The 21,750-nt window shown below is 36.1% G+C and overlaps 1 protein-coding gene across 21 annotated transcripts in view; it reads right to left on the reverse strand.

Annotated features, from left to right (window-relative positions):
- LOC107849837 overlaps positions 1-21,750 on the reverse strand; it is a 62,000-nt gene that overhangs the window by 29,944 nt on the left and 10,306 nt on the right. For 13 of the 21 annotated variants that reach the window (XM_047401271.1, XM_047401276.1, XM_047401277.1 and 10 more), the window contains 8 exons: positions 9,095-9,208; positions 8,791-8,975; positions 5,525-5,634; positions 5,344-5,453; positions 5,196-5,238; positions 4,839-4,930; positions 1,956-2,004; positions 1,766-1,836 (listed from right to left, as the gene is read on the reverse strand). In XM_047401271.1, coding sequence (XP_047257227.1) covers positions 1,766-1,836; positions 1,956-2,004; positions 4,839-4,930; positions 5,196-5,238; positions 5,344-5,453; positions 5,525-5,634; positions 8,791-8,975; positions 9,095-9,208 — 774 coding nt within the window. Of the gene's footprint in view, positions 1-1,761; positions 1,837-1,955; positions 2,005-4,838; positions 4,931-5,195; positions 5,239-5,343; positions 5,454-5,524; positions 5,635-8,790; positions 8,976-9,094; positions 9,209-21,750 lie in introns of all 21 variants that reach the window. The other 8 variants (XM_047401297.1, XM_047401286.1, XM_047401289.1 and 5 more) reach the window with 3 other exon arrangements.

Consider the following 21,750-nt stretch of genomic DNA (forward strand, 5'->3'; position numbering starts at 1 on the left):
GACATATGTTCCCTGGTGTATGTTATATGCTAACGATGTTATTCTGATTGATGAAACTCGGGGAGAAGTTAATGATAAGTTGGAGCTTTGGACACAGACCTTGAGTCTAAAGGTTTTAGGTTGAGCAGGACTAAGATGGAGTATTTGGAATGTAAGTTTAGTGATTTATCGCACGAGGCGGACATAGTAGTGAAGCTTGATTCCCAGATAGTCCAGAAGAGAGAGAGTTTCAAGTATCTTGGGTTTATGATACAAGGGAATGGGGAGATTGATGAGGATGTCACGCACCGTATTGGTGGAGGGTGGTTGAAATGGAGGCTCGCTTCGGGAGTCTTGTGTGATAAGAAAGTACCGCCTAAACTCAAAAGGTAAGTTCTACAGAGTGGTAGTTCGACCAGCTATGTTGTATGGAGCGAAGTGTTGGCCAGTTGAGAACTCCCATAGACAGAAGTTGAAGGTGGCGGAGATGAGAATGTTGCGATGGATATGTGGACTTACCAGGAGGGATAGGGTTAGAAATGAGATTATCTGGGAGAAGATAGAGGTGGCTTCGGTGGAGGATAAGATGCGGGAAGTGAGGTTGCAATGATTTCGGCATGTGATAAGGAGGGGCACGGATGCTCCAGTACGGTGGTGTGAGAAGTTGTCTATGGATGGTTTTAGGCAGGGTAGAGGTAGGCCTAAGAAGTATTGGAGGGAGGTGATTAGACATGACATGGAGCAGTTACAGCTTACGGAGGACATGATCCTTGATACGAAGGTGTGGAGGAAGGAGATTAGGGTAGAGGGTTAGTGTGTAGGAGTACGTCTGTGGTATATCGGTGATACCTATGTTTTTCAAATAGATATTTTTAGTATCATCTTGTGCGTGTCTTGTTTTAGTTATTATCCTTTTCTATTTGTTATTATAGTATTGCCGTGTGGATGTATGCTTTTATGTGGTTTGAATGTTATATTGTTATCTGTCCTGAGCCGGGGGTCTATCGAAAACAGTCTCTCTACTTCATCTGAGGTAGTGGGATGGACTGCGTACAATTCTCTCTCCCCAGACCCCACTTGATGGGAATACACTGGGTATGTTGTTGTTGTTGTAGTAACTACATTATTAGATTGAGGCCCTATTCATAAATACTACATTCCAATCCTTTTCCTAATAGGACACGCCATTACAATCTTTTCCAAGAAGGATTCTATATGCTACTCCTATTCCTACTCATGTTCTAACAAGTTCATACTATTATTCAGTGGGTATCTTGTTTCTTTTATTATCTAGTGGTATGTTACCCTATTTTTATGTTTGTTTTTATCCTTTCTACTTGTTATACTGTTATTTGGCCTGAGTTGGGGATCTATTGGAAACGGCCTCTGTACTTCATTTGAGGTAGTGGTACGGACTGCGTACACTTTACCATCCCCACCAGACCCCACTTTGTGGGAATGCATTGGTATGTTGTTGTTGTTCTTGTTGTTGTCAGGTAATTATGTCCACCAAGACTAGGACAAGACTAGGACAAATAAGAAGAAATCACCTAAATATTTTTGTTGGGATTTGAACGTGAGACCTCATAGTTCTCAACTCATGGTTCTCAACTAACTTCATTGACCACTAGGCCACACCCTTGGTTCCAATGAAAAACCTTTTTTAAGCACAGGAATCCAACGAAGTTGATTCCTGAGCATTATTCAGTAATAATTTGTAAGAGGAGAATAGGGAATATATAGAAAAGTCCATTAGCAAATAGAAATTGAGATAACATCAACCTACAAGCATTAGAACATTAAACGTGGCCTGGCTTTCAGAAATATGGGTATCTATCTCTGATTGCATGTCTGGATCTGCAAATATCAAACCACTCATCAAAGGGAGTTGCAGGGAGAATAGAAAGCAAGAAGAGAAAACAGTTATTGCTAAAAGTAGACAACTGAATCACATATAGACAGTGAAAGCTAGTTACCACATGTTATTTTGTGTTGATCATTGGCGAAAAGCCTAACAAGCTCCCCCTGACAATAAGAAAAATTAGTACAAAGATCTACTAGATAATATGCATTAACAACTATTGTGCAAATGCAAAAAACTAAGAAGAATAAATAGAAAACAACCAAGATCAATTACAACATCATCTTTGAACTAGAAATAACCATATTGACAGGATACTCAACAAAATCCATAAATTCAAATGGATAATGGCTTAGTGGTTAAATATTTATGGTGTTATGTTATTGTAGAATCCCTGGTCGTATCCATTTCAGATCTTAAAAGACAAAGATGTACTGTAAAATAATATGTATCAACTCGGCTGGCTTGTTCATTTAGGTACAACTAAAAAGAGTAGATCATAAAAGCTCACATGCTCATTCAGGTAACACTAAATGAAGAAAAAGGTTGAAATCATTTTCTTGGAAGGAAAATTCATCTAGAGATGAACCAAAAATGGATAAGCTCACAGGTCAAGGCATGAGAGTGAAGGAGACTTGAGTTCCTGTATGAACCTGGTCTGGATATGGGGGTTGAGCAGCAAAAACAATGCAGATAATAAGGAGAGTGTATTGCAAAAATTTGCAATATTCTTCACACTGACAATAAGTCTCATTAGATCTGCTTTGGTCAAAAACAAAGTTATTCTCCTTCATCATTGAACATTTAATCATTGCATCCTAGTTGCTCAAAGGAAAACAAAGTCTATATTTTCAAAAAAAAATTCACACCGCCCATCATGCAAATTGATTGAAATCCATTTCATTCTAAGTGCCCCTAAATTCTCGTCTTATATCATGTATCTCAGTATATTGGACAGTTTGATTATTTTAGGTCAAACCCATCGATAGGACCTCAAACTTGTCCTGAAAATTCACTTAAACCCCTCAACTAAGGCTTATACCTATCAAACCCCTTAAGTGCAAAAATTGATACCTATTAGGCACAAAATGCTGAGTTGGCAAAGAGAGTGTGTTGCACGTAAACAGTATATTAAATAATATTTTACTTTTTTTTAATTAAAAAACTTATATTGAAATTAGTTTATTAGTATTATTTTTAATTATTATAATTTCTTAATAAAAAGAATTAAAAAAAACACCCCGTCCCCCCCCCCCTCATCATCTTCTTCACCCCCTCCCCCCTCTTATCGTCTTCTTCACAACCCCCGCCCCCATTCATCTTCTTCACAACCCTCCGTCATCAGCATCTTCCTTTGCAAACCACGACCTCAGTCATGAGAACTTAGAACCACAAATCAAACCATGAAATTTACCAATAGTAGAATTAGAAGAAAAATCAAATAAAGAAGAAGTTGAAGGCTCCATTTTTTTCCAATTGAGAGAGAGCTATATACACACACAGAGGTCACACACAAAAACCTCACAATCCACTCTTCTCCGTCTCTATTTTTATACACAGAATAGAGATACACAGCAACACATATTGCACACACAGAGAGATGTCACCACACATACGCACACATATACACGCCGGAGGGGAGGGAGAAACGGGGTAAAAATTGAGTGACGGGAAGAGGGAGATCGAGGGAGTGATAGAGATTGGGTTTGGGAGAGAGATTGAAAAAAATAGAGATTGTGCGATTTGAGAGAAAACCGGCGAGAGAGAGCGTTCGTCCGACGAGGTCAATGCCGAAACCACCATCGTTTTGCTTGCTGCTGTCACGGCGACACCATCGCCGGGAACCACCAGTTTTATTTTTTTTCACTTGTTCTTACTAACCAAATAAAAATGAAATTAGGTCAATCAAGTTTCCGGCGAAGCTTTATTTTTACCGGCTAGACTGACACAAATTTAAAATTTGCTTGAAATTATTAAAGAAAATAGAGAAAAGCCATTGAGGTGGCAATGGTGATTTTGTAAGGAAAGAGAAGTTGGGTTGAATGTTAATGATGGGGTGGGCAGGGGTCTGGGTGGGGTTGGGGTCGGGGGTGGTGTAGGCGTGGGGGTGGGGGTGGGTTAGTTTAGTTTTAATAATTAATTATAATATTTTTAGTTCATAATTTTTTAAAAAAAATTATTTGCCACGTGTTTTTTTTTATTGGGCATCTTTGCCACGTCACGCGTGTGTAACACACTTTTTATAGACATTTTGCTGATTGTGTAAAAAATGCCTAATTGAAACAAAATTCGAGGGTTTAGGAGTTTGATAGGTACAGACCTTAGTTTAGGGGCTTAAGTGAATTTTCAGGACAAGTTTGAGGTCCTATCGATGGGTTTGGCCATTATTTTATACAACAAAAACGCATATAAGCATAATCGTTGAAAAAGGAATCTACTAAGGGAAAAGTTCAATTCAACAAATGCCCTCCTCAAAAGAAACATCCTTAGCGTTTCAAGTTTGCGTTTGAGATACTAGCTATAACAATTTGAACTTGGAAGGCAACTAATACAAATATTTTCCAAATATACAGTGCTTTGACCAGCATAATTAGAAGAGTGGCATCCTTTCTGCAAAAGCATCCCACATCACAATTGAATCACTGCTCTTTACTATTACAAGTATACCAACATACCGTAGATCAGATATGCTTGTAAATTAAATACAGAAAACTCGAAAATCATTTAATGGGCCTACGAAAGTGTGCTAAAATGGACACATAAGCTGCAGGCAAAGAGTTTGGGTAAATAGCTGACAGAAAAGTAACTAATCTCAAATTTAAAACGCCTTGAAATCTGTAGACCAACCAGTTTCAACAGTCAAGTATTTTCTAGAGAGATATATATTGTAGCAAAGAGGTTGCATAATTGCTCCACTTCAAGTTGGTAGACACAAATCCTTTTTAGTATAAATCAAAGTAGAATAGAATTTAAGGACAAGAAGAGCAAGATCAACTACCTGATGTCCCTGATCATCCATTGGTATGCATTCGACAGCAATAAGTTTATCTATATCATCAGCAGTAACTACATATTCAGGATTCATGGCACCTGAAGATTATGAATGACACTCAAAAGTAGATGATGAAGCTAAATAGGTCTGGCGTTTTAAGGCAATCCCTTTAATATTGTAAAATACAACAACAACAACAAACCCAGAATATTCCCACATAGTGGGGTCTGGGGAGGGTAGAGTGTACGCAGTCCATACCACTACCTCTAAAGAAGTCCATACCGTTAATATTGTAAAATAAGACACGTAAACCAAATAATGTAAAGGAGACATGAGAACCTCTGGATAAAGGTTTAGACTTACCCTCAATATATTGCCTTGTACCATCAGGATAATGACGGACCCACTGACATTTCGAACCCAAAGATTGGAAAAATATACTTCAGATATCAGTGGGTAAAGATCCTTTTGGTAATTAAATTGCATACTGAATAGCATTTAGACTTTCTACCTGGAACATGCAAAGAGAAGTTCCACGTACAGGATAACCACAACCCAAAAGTCCACATCCTGGTTTAGCTTCTCCAATTATTTGAAATCCTTCTATTCCAGGACTTTCCCCTGTGATAGGATTTCCCATTAGGGTCCGTACAAGTTTATGCACCAACTTTAAAGAAAGATAAATATATTACCTTCCGAACTAACAGAACCACCAATCTCATTTCCCCCTGGAGGAGGATTATGACGGTTTTCATTGTTGCTCTCTTCGAATCTCTCATTCACAGTGAAACCTGGAACATCCCTGCAGTCTCAAACTGTCAGAGCAAAAAAAAATTGTGAACTCCAGTAATAGCAAATACTCGGTCACAAACTCATCAACCCTCCCCTTAGCCATTGGATCAACTAAAGTTCATTCCGGCTTGCTCACTTTAATCATAGACTTAAAGAGGGAAGTTGTCTGGGTACCTATTAAATAAAGTTCAGAATCACATGCCGGTTTCTTTGGGCCAACCAATTATTGAGAAATGCAGCAAAGAGTTATCACTTGCAAGTATGGGGTATAAAATTTCAATCGGCAATGAAGGAGCAGTCCCTTCTTTTTCTTCTTATCAGTTTATACAAGTGCGAACCCTCATAGGGTGTCGATATGGAGATTGTTAGGAAAGGATAGAATTCTTTCGAGAATTATCTGCTTTCTCATAGATGAGAGCAGAAAAATAAAAATTAGGAAACACCAATGTTAGATGTGCAGGCCACCGGGTTTACAAAGCATTATCTGCTTCCTCATGATCAGAAAATGGACCGAGTGACTTAACTCTTTCATTTTTTAATTTCCTTGATTTAAAATTGGGGGAAAGGCTATTGTTTTGCAACCCCAATTTACAAGAGAGAAACAAGAAGAAAAGAAAATGAAACTGAAAAGATTACAGTCCTAACAGGAATCAAAATCTTCTAGGACTGTTTTTGTATCTACAGAGTCAGACTATGTGCACCAAAAACAAAATAACAGAGTACAATTGAGTTTAATCTTCTGTATTATGCAAGTTCTATTCTCAAAACATTTGGCATCTCTTTCTTTTTAGATGGTCCACCATATACAGGCTAGAATGATCCTCCAATTGTTTCTATCCCTTGCCCCAATTCCAGCTTCCTCCTAGCTAGAAGGAGTATCAACAATCTTTCTAGGCATTGTCTACAAGATGCCTTTGAGATTGATAAAAATCTTCAGTAACTGTTTGTGATTTGCGTATAGAAATAGGTGACCTACAGTCTCAGCATCATCCCCACATAAGGAACACCATGAACATAAAGAAATTCCTCTCTGTATCACATTTTCATGTGTCAATACAGCCTCATTGGCTAACAACCATGTGAAACAAACAACCTTGTACTGTATCTTGACCCTCCATATATATTTCCAGAGACACTCAGAGATTGGTTCTGGAGCATTCATAATCTTATATCCTTCAGTCCTTCACTCACCATGTAGAGACCCTTGCTATTGCCACTCCACCACAAGTAATCTACAGGCCCCTTCCATTCCTTTGAAAGATTCCAGGAGCTGGTAGAGTTCATTAAGTCTAGAAATCCGCCAATCATTCATCATTCATCTAAGTGACAACCCCCATCCTTGAGGAAACCACAATCTTTGCCACTGTCCTATTTTGGTGTAAAGTCTGGAAAAGACTCCTACAAACTCCTGTTTCCTATCCACTTATCTTTCAAAAAGGTGATCTTGTTGCCATTTTGAACTCTTATGGTAGAATGATTCTTCATGAAAGGCCATTAAACCCTGATGAACCTCCATAAACTCACCCTATATAGGGTATTGACCTCCTTGGTAACCCAATATCTTGCTCCCCATATTTGTTCTAGATAACACTTCCCTAAAGACTTAGTGGTTCCTGGGTGTATCTCCATAACCACTTTCATTTCAAAGCTTTCCTCTGGTTCTTCAAATTCCTAATGCCAGGTCCTCCTTGTGTTTTATTTCTGATCAGGATTTTCCACATTACTAAATGGAAACGTTTTTTCCTTATTCCCTTGCCATAGGAAGAATCTTCTGATTTTTTTCCAATCTCTAAACCACACTTGAGGGATTTGTAATAAAGACATCAAGCAAGTTGGAAGGACATTAAGGACTATTAACTAGAGTAAGTCTGCCTCCTAGAGACAAATATTGTGTCTTCCCAACTTTTTCACACATTTCTGCAAAACAGTATCTCATATCTCCTCATATCTCCTTGGATTTTGACTTTGCTCCCAGAGGCATTCCAAGGTAGACAGTGGGTATAATGCCCACTTTGTTGGGTTCGAAATTGGTAGGGCGTCATGCGGAAGTTAAAAGTTGCAAATCATGTCGGTATAAATCAGAAGACACATAAAACATTACTAAAAAGCTTAATATTATGATATGATTTGGCCAATTGGCCTACATATAAAACCTAATATTAAAAAGCATAAGAACTAATGAAAGAAAATCTCTCCATAAGCAAAACTCTCTAATAACTACATTGTGGATGATATTGTGTTATAGCATGAGAAGAGGGATCTTCAATTTATTGAGGTACAAAATCATTCCTCCAAGAAAGAGGTCAGCCAAATAAGAAAGAGAATTATATTTTCTTTTCTGGAAAAGTAAAACTAATTATGGTATAACCTTGACTTTCCTTCAATAGAAACTTAAAACTCAAATTTGGTAGGAAAATCAGAGGCAAAACCCTAGCACACTTCTCCAAAAATTGTGTCAACTGCTCCATGATTGGGTCAGAGGAAGTAGGAGACTACATAAACTGCAGAAACACATTTAATGGCTTTTTGTGTCAAGTGAAAAGGAGAAGCTTAGAACCTATTAAGGTATAAAGAGATGGAGAGGGGGAGAGAGTGGAACATAGGTTTGAAAGGTAAAAACAAGATGCCACTCGAGAATTCATTCGTCCTCAATACATAGGAAATACAATTTGAAATAAAAAGACCAGAAGTTCAGTGTTAACACTTGCAGTTCATTCACAAGCCAACATCTACTGATCCTACATTCCCAACCATTATCATGGATGTCCTCACTTGAGGCATAACATGCTGTCCTCCAACCTTTCCATACCGAGAAAGCATAAGAACTATCAAATTAAACTAGTAACAGCAGAAAAGCTGATAAGCAACCGGTAAATATTCCTTTTCATATTAAGAATGCCTCCACCTTTAACCAACGAATGTGAAAAGAAGTAATTGTCTTAGCAGATATCTTATGATAAGTTTTATTGAAATATGTCACCCTTGGAGTAACAAAACTCCACAAATCAGTTGGAAAGACCAGTTTTTTCTGTATTTGTGAATTTACATCCTTGCAGCTGTAACATTCTGTGATTTTTAATTCATACATAGAGAAAATGAACATATATAGGGACATAGAAAACAACAAGAAACAACCATGAAAAGTTCGTCAATTTTGCAGCCTGACCTATCAGTATTAGATGAGATTTCCAAATGACTCCCAATATTAGCTTGCTGATGCATCTCACGATTGAACAGAAAATTTTCAGCTGGCAAATGTTTACTGGCTTGCACATCTCTTGATCCAGTATCAACTGCTTCATTATGTTGTCCATCAAGGTACTGTTTAAAGGCTGGATATTCATTCATACCCTGAGAGAAGAAAACAAGAGAATTCTTTTACCAAGAGGATAGAAAACAAAATGACTGCTTATTGTTGGAATAAGAAGTAATCCGAGCATCTAAAAGTTGAAACAGATTGTTAACAATACCAAAGAACTACTTGGAAGTTGATTGTTCATGGAACTAGAATGAGGTGACTCTGCAACAAAAGATCCACCTCTAGTATGATTTGTCCCCATGGAATTTAATTGTGCAATTTTTGCCTGTTAACAAACATCGACTCTTTGTCATTGTACTTGAAAATAGAATTTCCAACATGAAAGTTTTGAACTTCATAGCAGAAAAAACAAACTCAAATAACCAAAGCAAGCCTACCAGGAAAGAACTACAACAGTATTGCATCCTACCAAAAACTTAACAAAATAAAGCTCCCCCTCTACAAGAGCAGCTTTTAAAAGTGCTAGATCCAAAAAAATTTGGTATTAATCAGATGGTGGTTTTAGATTTCAAAAATTCAGTGTGGCTTCCCGTGTGTGGCCCATTGGGAAAAAGATCTCAGCCAAATATGAAGAGGCGTGCTGAAGACCTAATCTATATATTAAAAGGAGAGGACAAACTCTATATTAAGCCAAGTGGCAGCCCAACAATAAGCCACTTGGTAATTTAGGACAAAAGTAGTTAATTAGTTATTAGTTACTACTATTTTTAATTTACTTTTAGCATTTTTAAATAAATTCAAATTTTGACACATTCTACATTTGGCAGTTTTTTAAAAATTATATAGATAAGTTTGAGTCCTATTATTTCTTCTGCCTATTTTTTAAGTTTTAAACTTATACAACTTATAGGATAACTACTACAGAAATCAGTTTCTCTCCTCTTATTGGAGAAGTTTGCAACCTATCTTATTTCAACAAATAATGACTGGAAGATTGTTTCTACAACTCAACAGCAAATCTTCATCTCCGTGTACATAAATCGACATGCCAAAATTTGGGGAGTTATCCTTGGTCAACTACTTTATATATTTGTCCATACATTTTTTAATAATTCATGTTGAAATTCCGTTGTTGTTTAGTGATAACATAATCCGATTGATGGTATCTTAACAAAATTAACTCTTATAAGACATGTCCAAATAGAATTTTTTCCACTTAGTTGTAATTGATGAGATCGTATTTTCCTTCATTATTTTTAGTTTATTTCTACATTATACTTGAAGTTTAAGCTTATTACGATTTGGATATAACATTCCACTCAGAATTACAGTTACGGTTTTATATATTTTATAATAAGGGGTGAGAATTCAAAAGGCAGACTCTAGTTGATTATCAGTTAACACTTGAATGTAACTACTACAGATTAGTAGTTTCTTCGTTATTTTTTATGGTGACAGTTTTATGGCAGGCGAATTTGAGGTAGACACAACAACAAATGGGAATTCGTAACAGTTGTTTAATGAAGAAACAGAGAAGATTTATCATTGTTTCCCGAAATTCCCTCGAATCTTTGAAGGTTCTGATTTAGATCCATTTTACATTGAGTTTGTGTTTTATCTTATTTCAACATTTAACTACTATCTAACTTCAAAATTTAGAAATGTTCTTTTGCCAATATCATATTATGTGACATTTATTTTTCAGTGTTTTAATTACCAGACCTATTTCTACATTAAAATACCGCCTCTTTATGTTCCTATATTGAAACCGTCCTTCCATGTTTCCCGTTATGGTTATAAGTTACAAATCCAACGATCTCATCACTTTAACAAATCAATTGGAAAGACATTGGAAAAACAGTTAGCTTCACTTTTCTTGCACACTTTCCATTTGTTTTGCCCTTCATACATATCATTGTTTGAAATTTATAAATTAGAGAACCATGTATCATTGTTTGAAATTTATAAATTAGAGAACCATATGAGTGTTGTATTATTGGGGTGAGATATAAGCCAAGACCATTTCAACCTTCTCATTTATCAGATGTGTTGTGTTATTGGGCTTGGACATGAGGTAAGTTTCCCAGTCTTCTCCTTACTTCTTTTCAAATTATCACTAGAAATGTATAAATTTTCATCTTGTTGTTGCCTTTTTCCAATATTGTTTAGGTGCTATTAAATTGGACACGACATATGACTGAAATAAATTGATAGTAAATAAATATGGTGTCCATATATATGATTAGCATTGACATAATTCATTACTTTTGAGCTGGTAGTATTCTTCTTCTTGGAGACAAAAATATGACATGAAAAATGAATTGTTTGCTTGCAAAAACTAGGTCAGTAATTTGAAATTGTGACCTTCTCTTCTGCTACATGAATAATATTTGCACGAAGGCATGTCTTTGTATGGTTGATGAGAAGGAATTTAACACTGTGGAAGGCAGTACTATAGCTGATTCAGGTGTGAAATTGTTGACATTGATAATTAGGAGCACTTGAAACAGCAAAGAGAGTCAAACGGAAACATGAATGGAATGTATATTTCTTAAAATAGATTGCCGAGATATCTGTTGGAGATTCAATTTGTGTCTTATTGAGTCAATATCGAGGAACTAAGAAGTAATATTTGAGAGAATATCTTTGTCAATCAAACCTGCTTGAAAAATTGCTTGCCCAGATGTCTGTATGCAATTTGGTTTCTACCTTATTGATTCAAAAGACTCAAAATTAAGAAATCAAAATATCAAAACACACATATATAGAGACACAGTAGAGAGAAAATATAATCAATCAAATCCATCCACCGGCGAAAAGAGATTGCCAAGATGTCTGTTGGAGATTCAGTTTGTTCCTTTTTTATGGGAACTTACTATTACGTGCCCTACCCACCCTTTCAAAAAACAACAAAGGAAATGACTTTGAGCTCTCCCATGGCTACATCTACATAACCTTGAAGATTTGCTAGTTCAGCTCCACTTAAATAAATATATTGCCAAAGATAAATTAAAAGGACATAAAATACACATACAGTTAAATAAAAAAGAAGCGTAACATATTGCCCTGTTATCTTCAACTGCTTTTTCTTTCATAGAGTACAACTTCTCAGTTCTCACACCAAATTCAGTTTCGACACGTTTGACACGGAAGAAGATAAGAGATTACAAGAAAGAATATAATATGCATATGGAACCAAAAACGACCAAGTTGTTCCTCAGATAACATTGATATGAACTTTTATCAATATCTGTAGTTTTACTACAGACCATATTTAGCAGATATGTTAGTGAAAAAAGAAGTGTTTCACTATTACATTTTGTTCTTATAATTCGATTCAAAACTGTTTTAGTAATTTTTCATGCACAAATAATGACTATTATAACTTTCTTGATCTGATATATCGTCTCGATTTTATTGTTCAGTTTTCCATATTGGTTCATGCTGAAAAGTTTACTAGCAACTGCTGAAATCTTTACTAAGCAATGCACTATCGATTCATCTAAGGAGTAAAATAAATTCTTCGAGAAGCATAGCAGATACGGTAAAGATCATCTTTCGTAAGTGTAGTATACTTTTGATTAAATATTATTTTATTGACAAATACAGATTTTTGCAATTCATAAAACCAGAAACATGTTAAGCAAATTCATACAATAACAGAAAATTTTGCATTTCTTAATTTTTTGCTATGTTTTTATGAGGATTTCTACACTTCAACAACAACAACAACAAACCCAGTGTATTCCCATTTAGTGGGGTCTGGGGGGGTAAGATGTACGCAGTCCATACCTCTACACTTCATATCTTAAATATAACATGGCAAAGAACAAAAAATATAGTGCAAATTTGAAGAGGCCATGATCCTTTGAAAGGCAACAATGGGAAAAAAATTAAATGCAATGTTGTTGTGTATATCCTTTTCTCCCCTTGAATTATTCAAAGATTCTTAAGGTTTATATACCTCAAGTTCGATTCTCAAGAGCAACCTTTGACAATCCATGTAAGTACTCTAGCAATTCATAATTGCTATTTTTTGAGATCAAAGTTATAGTATAAGAAATACTCCCTCTGTCCCATTTTATGTGTCGCCATTTGACCGGGCACGGAGTATAAGAAAAAAAGGAAGACTTGAAAAAGTTTATCAAATTATCCTTTATCAAAAAATATGTCAATATCTTTATTTTAATTAAGTGGGACCAATAAGGGTAAAAGGGTAATTGTGTCTTTAAAAAGTTGTCTAATAAGGAAAGGCAACACTTATTTTGGGACGGACTAAAAAGGAAATGATGATACATAATTTGGGACGGAGGGAGTATTTTATTATAACTACTCTAAATACTAATTGTTAAATGTTTAAAAGATTCTACTTCTGGATAAATCATTTTACTCATATTATATTCACCTACAAAATTATTAATAATAAAGTACGTATTTGAAGCTAACAACACTAATTAAGTGAAGTATGCACTTTTGATAAATTCTGTGATAGCTTACTAAAGAAACAACAATTACTTCTTTAATTTATATTTTTTAATTTGTTCTATTGTGGTTACCTCTGTACTGCAAAAAGAGAGTTACTTGGGATTGAAACCACATTCAGGTAGTTCGAATGATTCTGTAGATGACTTTTTCGTGACTTATTTGCTAATCCTATCACTTTGCATAAATGTGTGCTGCAAGCAAATGACAGTCAACAAATCTAACCAGATCAAAAACTATTAGTACATCGTATTGTAAATTCACCAATTCAGCTTTTACACTCCCTGATGAACTTTGTGTAAGCAATGGTGAAAACACTTTCAGCAGGTACTATTTGTAGATGTGTGATGATTGTCTTATTATCCAACACAAAAATTACTTCTTGGCATATCTCTTACATCAATCTTGAATAATATTAGTCCTACACACGTACGCATATCTTTTTCCACAATCTTTATTATAATTATTTTTTATCAATTTGCGATAATGCATTTTTCTTTAAGTGAAATCTCTGCCAAGACCAAGAGGATAAGATTGGAGAATGAAACATAGTTTGTTGACAATCTAAATGCACAATTCTCTAGCAATGTCATACAAATGGTTAAAAGAAAATCATGAATAGAATGAGTAGGTGGGTGGGGGAGTGTGTGTGTGTGTGTGTGGGGGTGGAGGGAGGGGGGAGGTTATTAATAAAAAGTCAATTGTTAAAATTTTGTAGTTTTCAGCTATAGCTTTTTACTGTAACTATATCTTCATTACAGTTTGTTCTTAGAATTCGCTACAAAAGTATTTTAGTAATTATTCATGAACAAATAATGACTAGCTTTCTTGATTTGATATATTTTTTCGATTTTATTGTTTAGTTGGGCATATTGGTTCATGCTGAAAAGTTTGTTGATTGATCTACTTCGATTTCCACCATCAGCGCTAGCAGCTGCTGCAATAATTACTAAGCAGTAAAATAAAACCCTCTCGATTTACCTAGGGAGTAAAATAAAATCTTTGAGAAGCATAGCAACTACAGTAAAGATCATCTTTAGTAAGTGTAGTACACTTTTTATTAAATATCATTTTATTGATAAATAGAGATGTTTGTAATTTTGATATTTTAATATACATGGAATTTTAACAACCGGGCATCGCGTGAGTGTGATTACTAGTTAAAGTAATAATAATTTCATTTGGAAACATGTCTCTGTCTAATGGCGAAAGGATAACACACCAATACACCAAAACATCTGCCATCGATAGCCAATGGTGTAACACAAAAGATCACTCGTTTATCGAGAATGGAAAACACATCAATACACTAAACCTAAGTTGCTCAAATTCGGGTGTGGATCTAGAGGTCAGATTATTCATGATTTAAGCTCCGGGGAGGGGGGGTACGGATGTGGGGATTTGGCTAAATAATTCATATATCTTAAGATAGACGTATCTGTCTAAATTATAAGACATTATGATGAAAACTTACAAGGTAATTATAAGGAAAGATATTGATCAAAAGAATCCGAGAAGGTGATATAAGGAGAAAGACTCACATGGAAATTTTTATTTACAAGGTACTTTATTTTTTTCAATTTCACCATACCTTATGTGTTGATTAAGAAATCATTGTATTTTTCCCGAATTTCTCCGTTCATTTTGGTCAAAGTACCCAAAATTGGTTTGACTAAATTCGGTACGGATCCCACACCCATGTCGTGTCGACGCGGGTGTGGCACTTAAAGTGAAGAGTCTAAGCAACTTAGCAGGTAAACACAAAAAGTCACTTGCTTTATCAGAGAGATCATGTCGATACAACAAACCATATCTGTCACATATTGCTATGGAAGGGAAACACATAAAAGGCGATCCCCAGCTTATTCATTTGCCAAACAGCATGCACTAAGCAGCAGATAGACGATGATGCTGAAATTTAATAATTCAACATTAAAAAATCATGAGACGGAGAGGAAACATAGACTTTGCAGCTGGTAAAATATTGTACGGAGATGGAGGATCCGGATATATGATCTGAGAATTGAAACAAAATTTTAAAAATCTTAAAGTTTGCTATATCTGAATTCAAGATCAAAATTTAGAAGCTTGAATCTCTAAATTCTAACTGTGCCACTTAAATTGGGACAAGGAGAGTATTAAAGATAACCGGGGGATATAGGACCCACACAAAAATAACGAAATCATGGAAATGCTTGGACTTATCCATAACACAAGTTCGGAAAATGGGAGCTAGGAGGAGAATAAGATAAGGACAGCTTTCTTTAAACAAGAGTAATTGATGGGAAAGGAATTTACTACTTTAAATACATGGGACAATTATTTCTTATTTAACTCAATTGATTTGAGTAAAGAAGGGCAGTAAATATCGTTGTATATGTATTTTAATAGCAAAAAATGTCTAAAATACAAAATACAAGTTGTTATTTCAGTAATTATGAAATAGCTGCTATGAAACTCCTAATTATGAGCTTAAGTTGCTATTACAGGTAATTATGAAATAGCTGCTATGAAACTCCTAATTATGAGCTTAAGTTTGCTACTTATGAATTTTTCTACTTCTTATCCCCCACATTTCTTTCCGAAGGTAAGAAACTACCATTTGACTAAATGGAACCCTCTCTTTTCTTTGTTACCTTGCCACAAGAATGTTTTTCTAATATTATCCAACCTACTGATGACCCTTGATGGAATTGGGAACAAGGACATCATATATGTTGGAAAAGATTTTCTTTAGGAAAATAAGTTCCTTGAAAATTTTTACTTATTTGATGGAAGTAGGGAAAACAAGTTTCATGCATTCCATGCTGATTGTCTCCTCCCACCTCCACCACTCACCCATCTCATGGCCCCCCACCCTAACACCCCTGATCAATACTTCCAACCCAATCCCACCCCCACCCACCACACCTTCATCCTCATAGTATTTGTCTAAATTATGAATAGATACTTTTGGGACAATATTTTCTATTTACTTGCCAAAAGCTAGAAGATAAGTAAGAAAACCACTTATTTTCCAGGAAAACATTTTCGTTCATACCAAAGATACCCTTTGTTTGAAATGTTGCAGTAGTTTCCAAGAACTAGTAAGAAGTAAATCGGTTCTCTCATTGTTCACTTTCAAGAGACTTGTTGAGTTCAGGGCTTTTTCCATTAACTGTCAATGTTTTCATCACAACTTTTGTTCCTGGTAACTCTTGGATTTTCTTCAAAGATCTTTTTTCAGGAGACATTCAAATTTGTCACCATTTTGCTTGGTGAGCATCCAACTTCAGCTTACATTATTACTTTCTTTCTTCACTTCTCTCTGATACCTATTCACACTTTCTTTCTTCACTTCTCTCTTTGAACTTATTTCAATCCCAGTATCATTGAAAGCCTTCACGACCAATTTCCCTAGTTCCCCAAAAAAGTATTTCTTCTCTTATAAGACTTACCTCCAAAATTTTAGATTAATAAGCCATTATGTCGCTCAATAGGAATCTTTAAAGAATTTCTGATATGAAAATACCCACAAGCAACATGAGTATTGTTAAGTATCCCACATCGGAAAAGGGATGGGTAATTGATCTCCTTATATGGACTTGGACAATCCTCCCCTCAAGAGCTAGCTTTTGAGGTTGAGTTAGGACCAAGGTCCATTCTTTACAGGTACAATTCATAGCATCAAGCTGATCCAAAGACCAGGGACTGAGTTTGTAATCTACCATCAGGGACTCCATCCATATGTCTACAATCTGTTTCTTAACCTTCTCAACAAGGTAGGTGTTGTCACTCCACGACTTCTCAGTTTTCACAAGTATATCAAAGACATGAGTTAAGTTGTCAAAAGAACCTAGTAGTTCACACGTTAGTATTTTATCCAACAAATTATGCAAATACTAAGTTTCTCCCTTGCTAGCTATATTCCTCTCTATCCCATCGACATGACTCTCAAAATTCAATTTCCCAGGACTATTTCCTTTATTGTATGCAACTGTGTTGACGTCTAAGACGAGAGTTTTAGGAGCACAAATATCGCTAGGAGCCAAAAGATCAGTTGCAAATCTGGAAGGAGGAAATAGGTCACTTGGCTTTAACAGGGGAAGTCCCTCTTCATCACTCAGTTTTGTTTGCATTAAAGATACTAGTTCCCTATTCGTCATTTGATGCTCGCTAGCAGAAAGTATAGTAGTCTCAGGTACACAATTGGTTGAACTGGAAACACTAAAATCCCATTCAAATACATTTGGTTTCCTATCTGGATCCTTGGCCTGCAACCTTTTCGTCTGTCAATAGGCTCATATGGTTCAGCATTTTCCTCAACAGACACAACTTTATCCTTGCCAATAAGAGTACCCTGTGAATCAAAAATCATCACAAGAGGTTCCATTTCTGCATGTTTTCTAGCATCCATGTCCTCACCCGAAGTTTCACTACTTGAAAGGTTTTCCTGTGTCACCATCTCATCATCATCCTCAACTTTATTCAAATCTATTCCTTCATGATACTTGATAATTAGGTCAGCGTCATGAGAGTTTTGCATATTTGGAATTACAAATGAAAGCTTAGACCCATTGACATCACTGTCGGTGCTTATATTCAACAAATCAAAATCACCACCAGTTACTTCTGATTGTGGCTCGTAAGTGGGATACATTCTTTCCTTCAATTGCTCGACCACTTCAAACATATTCATCTTCAATGCTTGAAGCATTTGGACTACCCATTGACGACCCAACAGTAGTTTTTTGTTCAACCTTCCTCAATCTCGTCTCGTCCAGCAAAAGTTCAGTATTTGCAACAGCACTACAATTAATGGCAACAGAAGCAATACATTACATTCTGGATCGGTAACTTGCTCCATCATTTGTGCACTATTCTCCTTGCTATTGTTACTGTTGATACCATCCTCCTCATTAAATGACATTTTATCAAACATCTTCCCAGACACAACTGGTAGTGAGGCTTTTCTGTCTCAATCTAATAGAGTAGAAACTAGTGTAGTGCCTTCGCTAGGAGCAGGATTTTCTCCCCTTAGAGCCTCCTTGCTAGTGCACATACCAAATAATGCAGAATGAATTTTAGAGGAAACCAAGCTACAAACTAAAATAAGCTAAAACTATTCTAGATAGAGCTAAAAGATGATTTCCATTGATACTTTCCAAATGAGTACATACAAGGTATTTATACAATGCAAAAGAGAATGCTAGGCAAATCGAAATGACAACATTATCCTAATAACCTAACTTAGGGTCCTAAAGAAATAGGAATAGTAAGTTGGAACTAAATTGTAACTGATGGAAATTATGTAAATATGTTGCTTCTGAGCTCTCTTGGTCTGATCTTCAACCAATACTCCAATTAATAGTATGGTAGACAACAAGACAAAACAATGATCCCTACTAACCCTCTATCCTAATGCGCGTCCTGCACAGCCTCCTATCTAAGATCATGTCCCCAGTAATCTGTGTGTCATGTCCTGTCTAACCACCTTTCCCCAATACTTTTTCCGCCTACCTCTACCTCTACCTCTTCTGAAAGCATCCAAAGCCAGTCTCCCACACCTCCGCATTGGTGCATCTATACATCTCCTCTTCACATGTTCGAACCATCTCAGTCTCGCTTCTCACATCTTGCCCTCCACCGAAGCACTCCTACCCTTTCCAAGATATCCTTGTTTTCAATCCAATCTCTCCTAGTATGCCCACACATCCAACGCAACATCTTTTTTTATGAGAATGTTAATGTAAGAAAATTCTAAATAGCACAAGAATCTTGAGAATATCTAAAGGATTTAGATAATAGTGTGTGAGAAATAGTAATTAATTTATTTTCTTTTTTCCTAAGTAATAGTAGACATTATTTAAATTCCAACATGCTTGAGGGACGATATCTCTTTCTTTTACCATTCTTCACATGGGTACCAGAGTCAAAGTGTTAGTCCTTCCTCTAAATTGCTTATTCTTCCCCTCTGACTTCTACTTGTGCCCCGGAAAAAAAGGCAATCAGGTCCAAATTAGGGAAAAATTGCAAGAGCCAAAACCTAGGGTTTAAATTTCCTTCCAACTCCCCCTCCACATCAAGTCTACTCCCGACAACTTTGACCAAATCTTTTTTTTTTTTTAAACAGTAACATTTTTGTATTAGATCAAAAGGCCAGTGAAGGCCAAACGTACAAGACTATATTCTCACGTAAACTACACAAAAAGGCTAACTAAAACTATAAAGACTCTAGGAACTGTATGAGAGTCTTTAAATATACTAATAACTTTAAACTCACAATTAGCAAGCTAGAAAAGAAACTTCTTATCTACGATTAGTCGCACCATTCTTATCAACTTTGTTCTTAATGGTATACCAAATCATGTTGCGCAACACGTCAAATTACCCCAATATATCATCCACCAACACGAACAATCTAAACATAATTTCGCTGAGACACTACTTAAAACAAAGACTTCACCTACAAAATTGGAAGCAAGTGACTTCCAAAAGAAATGAGAGACTAAGCATCCAAAATCTACGACTAAAAGTAATGCATTATTAGCTAGTAAACATGGCTACTTTTAAAACAAACCCACCTCCCTCTAGGCCACCACCCTCCTTGCTAAATTTTTTCGTCCCCATACTCACACTCTCAATCTGGCCTCAAGTGAATTGTCGGCAATAGGCTCCATATTAACTTCTGGCATACTACTTGGTTGGAAGCCAACCGACCGTTAGAAGTTGTATTGCGGAACCTCTAACCCTTTGTGAATTAAATTCTAAGCTTTTCCAATATCTCTCTAATAGACATTGGGAGGACTTAAGCAATCTAGCTTTCGAGATTCCACAAATATTATGCAGCAAAAAACCTGAAACATAGACTCTACAATACGCTATCCATACGTGACACACACACTCTGCAATACATTATCCATCCAGACAATTTAATTTGGAATATCATCACTAATTGCCACTTCGCCAGTAAATCTGTATATATGTCCCTATACTTCTTCCCCTGCCCCAGATACACCCTTCTTTAAATGGCTATGTAAATTTTCACCCCCTTCCCCCCACACACACTCAAAACAAAACTTAAACACTCCCTCTGGCGATTTATCCATTGTAAACTTCCCACAAATACTTAGTTACACCATATTGATACACTACCCAACTCTACCTGCCCTCTCTGTCATCAAGCTTGATGATTACTGAAACTATCCACCATCTTTTACTAACCTAACCGATAGGAGCACCCTTTTGAAACCTCGCTTAAGACCGGCACTGCACTTTCTTGTGTGAGGATCTAACACGCACCTGACAGTATTTGGAAAAAGTCTAAGTAACATAGCTCACAACCTTCATCCAGTTTAAAATTTCTATAGTTATCACATCCTTCGCGCTTATAGCTGCCTTTGTTACACGTTTATCCACCATTAAAGTACTTTGTCAACATATTTGAGACCACTGCAGAGGCAACGGTTCATCCAAGTTAGTATCAGGCTATAATTTAGGCAACATCTGCCTTTCATTATTATGGTACTTGGGAGATAGTTTATTTTCCACATGGAAAAACAACTGTATGTAGCAATAGGAAGGTTGGTTGTCTAACAGCTCAATTGGTGGTCAAGGAATATGTTCGAATTTATAATCCCCCACCCCCCACCCCCCACCCTACCCCCACCAATTGCTTTGTATTTTCTTTCTAATGTATTCTCTCAGAAATCTCAACTCCAAAACTGATTAGACGATATGGTCACAAACTTCAACATGGTATTAGACCAGGTAAAGCTCCTTGTTCGAGTCATGCTGCCACCCATTATTAAAAAGAATTTCCATGTGCTTGACTCATGAAAAAAGAATCAAGCCCCGCACATGAGTGGCGCATTGAAGACATAATTAAGAAGATAAAAGTATCAACTTAAACTTCCAGATGAGATGGTCACACACTTCAATAAAAGGTTACTCAAAGTGAAATCGTCATAATACTCATTCTTAGTGGTTATGTCTAGCCAACTATTTTCAAAATTTTGTCGGTGGTGCATGTATCATATTCTAGTGCTGCAATAAATGAACCACCTTTTAAAGATCATAATCCGTGCATTTCACGCTTAAATTTGGTGTACATTATTCCAAAATAGAAACATAAATAGAGAGCATTTCCTTCTCTTATAAAACATTCACAGTTTATTGGATGTCAGTATTAATGTCACTTCCTCAAATGCAATTTCAAGAATCTAGTCTCACCCCAAAATTTCAAAAAGGTTCGAAGAAGCTCTTTCTTCTCCCACCTACCACCTCCACCCCAATTTCTTTGTATTTCTTTCTAAAGTATATTTATAGATATCTCAGCTCAGGAACTGAGTATATAAAATTGTTCCTCAAGCCTGAACTCGTGATGATGGTCATACTTTGCATTTA

Source organism: Capsicum annuum, chromosome 1 (genome assembly GCF_002878395.1).
Source record: "Capsicum annuum cultivar UCD-10X-F1 chromosome 1, UCD10Xv1.1, whole genome shotgun sequence".
In the NCBI taxonomy this organism is placed as follows: domain Eukaryota; kingdom Viridiplantae; phylum Streptophyta; class Magnoliopsida; order Solanales; family Solanaceae; genus Capsicum; species Capsicum annuum.